The sequence below is a fragment of the Aptenodytes forsteri genome, unplaced genomic scaffold (genome assembly GCF_000699145.1).
Source record: "Aptenodytes forsteri isolate BGI_AS27 unplaced genomic scaffold, ASM69914v1 Scaffold14, whole genome shotgun sequence".
Lineage (NCBI taxonomy): Eukaryota > Metazoa > Chordata > Aves > Sphenisciformes > Spheniscidae > Aptenodytes > Aptenodytes forsteri.
The window spans coordinates 1543765-1545578 of record NW_008794457.1 but is presented as its reverse complement, the minus strand read 5'-3'; the positions used below and the strand labels follow the sequence as shown (position 1 = coordinate 1545578).

The 1814-nt window shown below is 59.9% G+C and overlaps 1 protein-coding gene across 1 annotated transcript in view; it reads left to right on the top strand.

Moving 5' to 3' along the window:
* SLC9A5 (solute carrier family 9 member A5) overlaps window positions 1-1584 on the top strand; it is a 16999-nt gene extending 15415 nt beyond the window's left edge. The window contains exons 11-13 of the mRNA XM_019474986.1: window positions 426-495; window positions 694-825; window positions 1118-1584. Of these exons, the coding sequence (XP_019330531.1) occupies window positions 426-495; window positions 694-825; window positions 1118-1584 (669 nt within the window). The remainder of the gene's footprint in view (window positions 1-425; window positions 496-693; window positions 826-1117) is intronic.
* The last annotated feature ends 230 nt before the right edge of the window (window positions 1585-1814 follow it).

Below are 1814 nucleotides of genomic sequence, written 5' to 3'. Positions count from 1 at the left end.
TGTGGGGACCCGGGCCCCGCGTGTCCACGTGTTCCCACCATGCCAGCGCTGCTGCGGGGTGGCTTTTCCCTGGGCAAAGCTGTCCCGAGCCCTGGAGGAGCCCCACGTTTGTTTTCCAAGAGCACTCAGCGTAAAGTAGCCTGAACATCAGTGCAGATCCAGGCTCAGAAGTGGGGCACTGCGCCTTAAACTGGGCCTTAGGTGTCTTCTCTCGTTTGGAGACTCTTGAAGCCATTGCAGCTGAGCTGTTTATTGTGGGGCCATGGAGATGCAACGCCTAAGGACTAGGAACCACTGACTGCCAGCTGGCATCTAGCCGGGGTGGGAATCTGTGTCCCTGGGATTACCCTGGCTTGCAGGGCTGCCTGGGTCGGGGTTAGGGGTTTGCACAGGGCAGGTCCCAGCCGGTCCCTCTTCCTTCGCAGAAGAACATCTCTCTGACCAGCGACGCACCCAATGGGAAGACGCACAGAAACGTCCCCTGGCAGGAGACAGGTAAGGCCGGTGGCAGGAGAGGTTTGCAGGTCCTGGCAAGGGGACCTGTTGGGGTGGGATGGGAGCAGCCTGCTGTGCCTGCCCACTGCCAGCTTGGTGGCACGACAGCACCCAGGGTTACGCTAGCACCACGTCCTTCTCCCATGGGTCAGTCCTTCCTTCTCCCATGGGTGCAGTCCCCCACAGTTCTGGCTGCAGCTCCTGTCCTGGTGATGGTCAGTTCAGAGGAGGATGAGAGCGATAGCTCGGAGACAGAGAGAGAGGACGATGAAGGGATTGTATTCATCGCTCGAGCCACCGATGAGGTCCTGCAGGGAAAGACAACTCCTGGTAGGCACCGATGCTCCCACGCCAGGGCAGCTGCTGTTGGGTAGCTTGTCCTTCCTCCACCTGAGGAGCAAGGTTGCCTTGGTCTGGGCAAAACCAAAGTCAGCAGAGCATGAATGGGAGAATCACTTTTCTCTGTGGCTCTGGAGGCACGGCAGAGCCTCCCTGGTGGCTCCTGCATCCCTGGGCCAGCTGGCCATTTGGTAGTGGTCGTTTCTGCAATGTTTGCAGGGCCCAGGGAGAGAGCAAGAGCTGTGCAAGATCCCTCTCACTGTCCCTCCTTCTGCATCCCCAGGCAGCCTGGATGTCTGCCCCAGCCCCTGCATCATCCCACCATCGCCCACCTTGGCAGAGAAGGAGCTGCCGTGGAAAGGAGACCAGGCTGATCTGGCTGTTTACGTCTCCTCGGAGACCACCAAAATTGTGCCAGTGGATATGCAGAAGGCGTGGAACCAAAGCATCTCCTCCTTGGAGAGCATCGCTTCCCCCCCAGGCATCGAGAGTGGACCTCAGCATAGGAGATTCGCCTGCCCTGTGCTGGAAGAGCAACCCCAGTCTGCGAGCCAGGCGATGCCGGGGCAGAGCTCCTGCTTCCAGTTCCCCAGCCATGTCTCTAAGGGTGGCCGGTCGCAAAGTGACAGCAGCCCGGATGGCGCTGAGCAGCAGGAGCTGCAGCCTTTGATGGCCACAGAGGAGCAGGGCAGGATGCTGCCCACCACGGAGCCCAGATGGCTGATGTTCAACAGAGCGAGTCACCTCTGAGGCAGACTGCAGATGGGGAAAGGGCTGGGGGCTGCGGATGGGCTGCGACCCACTGACCGCTCTGCTGTCTTGCGTTGTAAAGCTTGTGTGTGTCTCCATAAACTCCAGGAGTGGCAGGAGAGCCCAGCACTCCTCCCAGAGCTGCACTCCAAGGTGGGCTTTGCCCATGCACCTACTGATGCAAAACTGGCTTCATGCTGCAACAGCAGGTACCAGCTCCCGTCTACCCA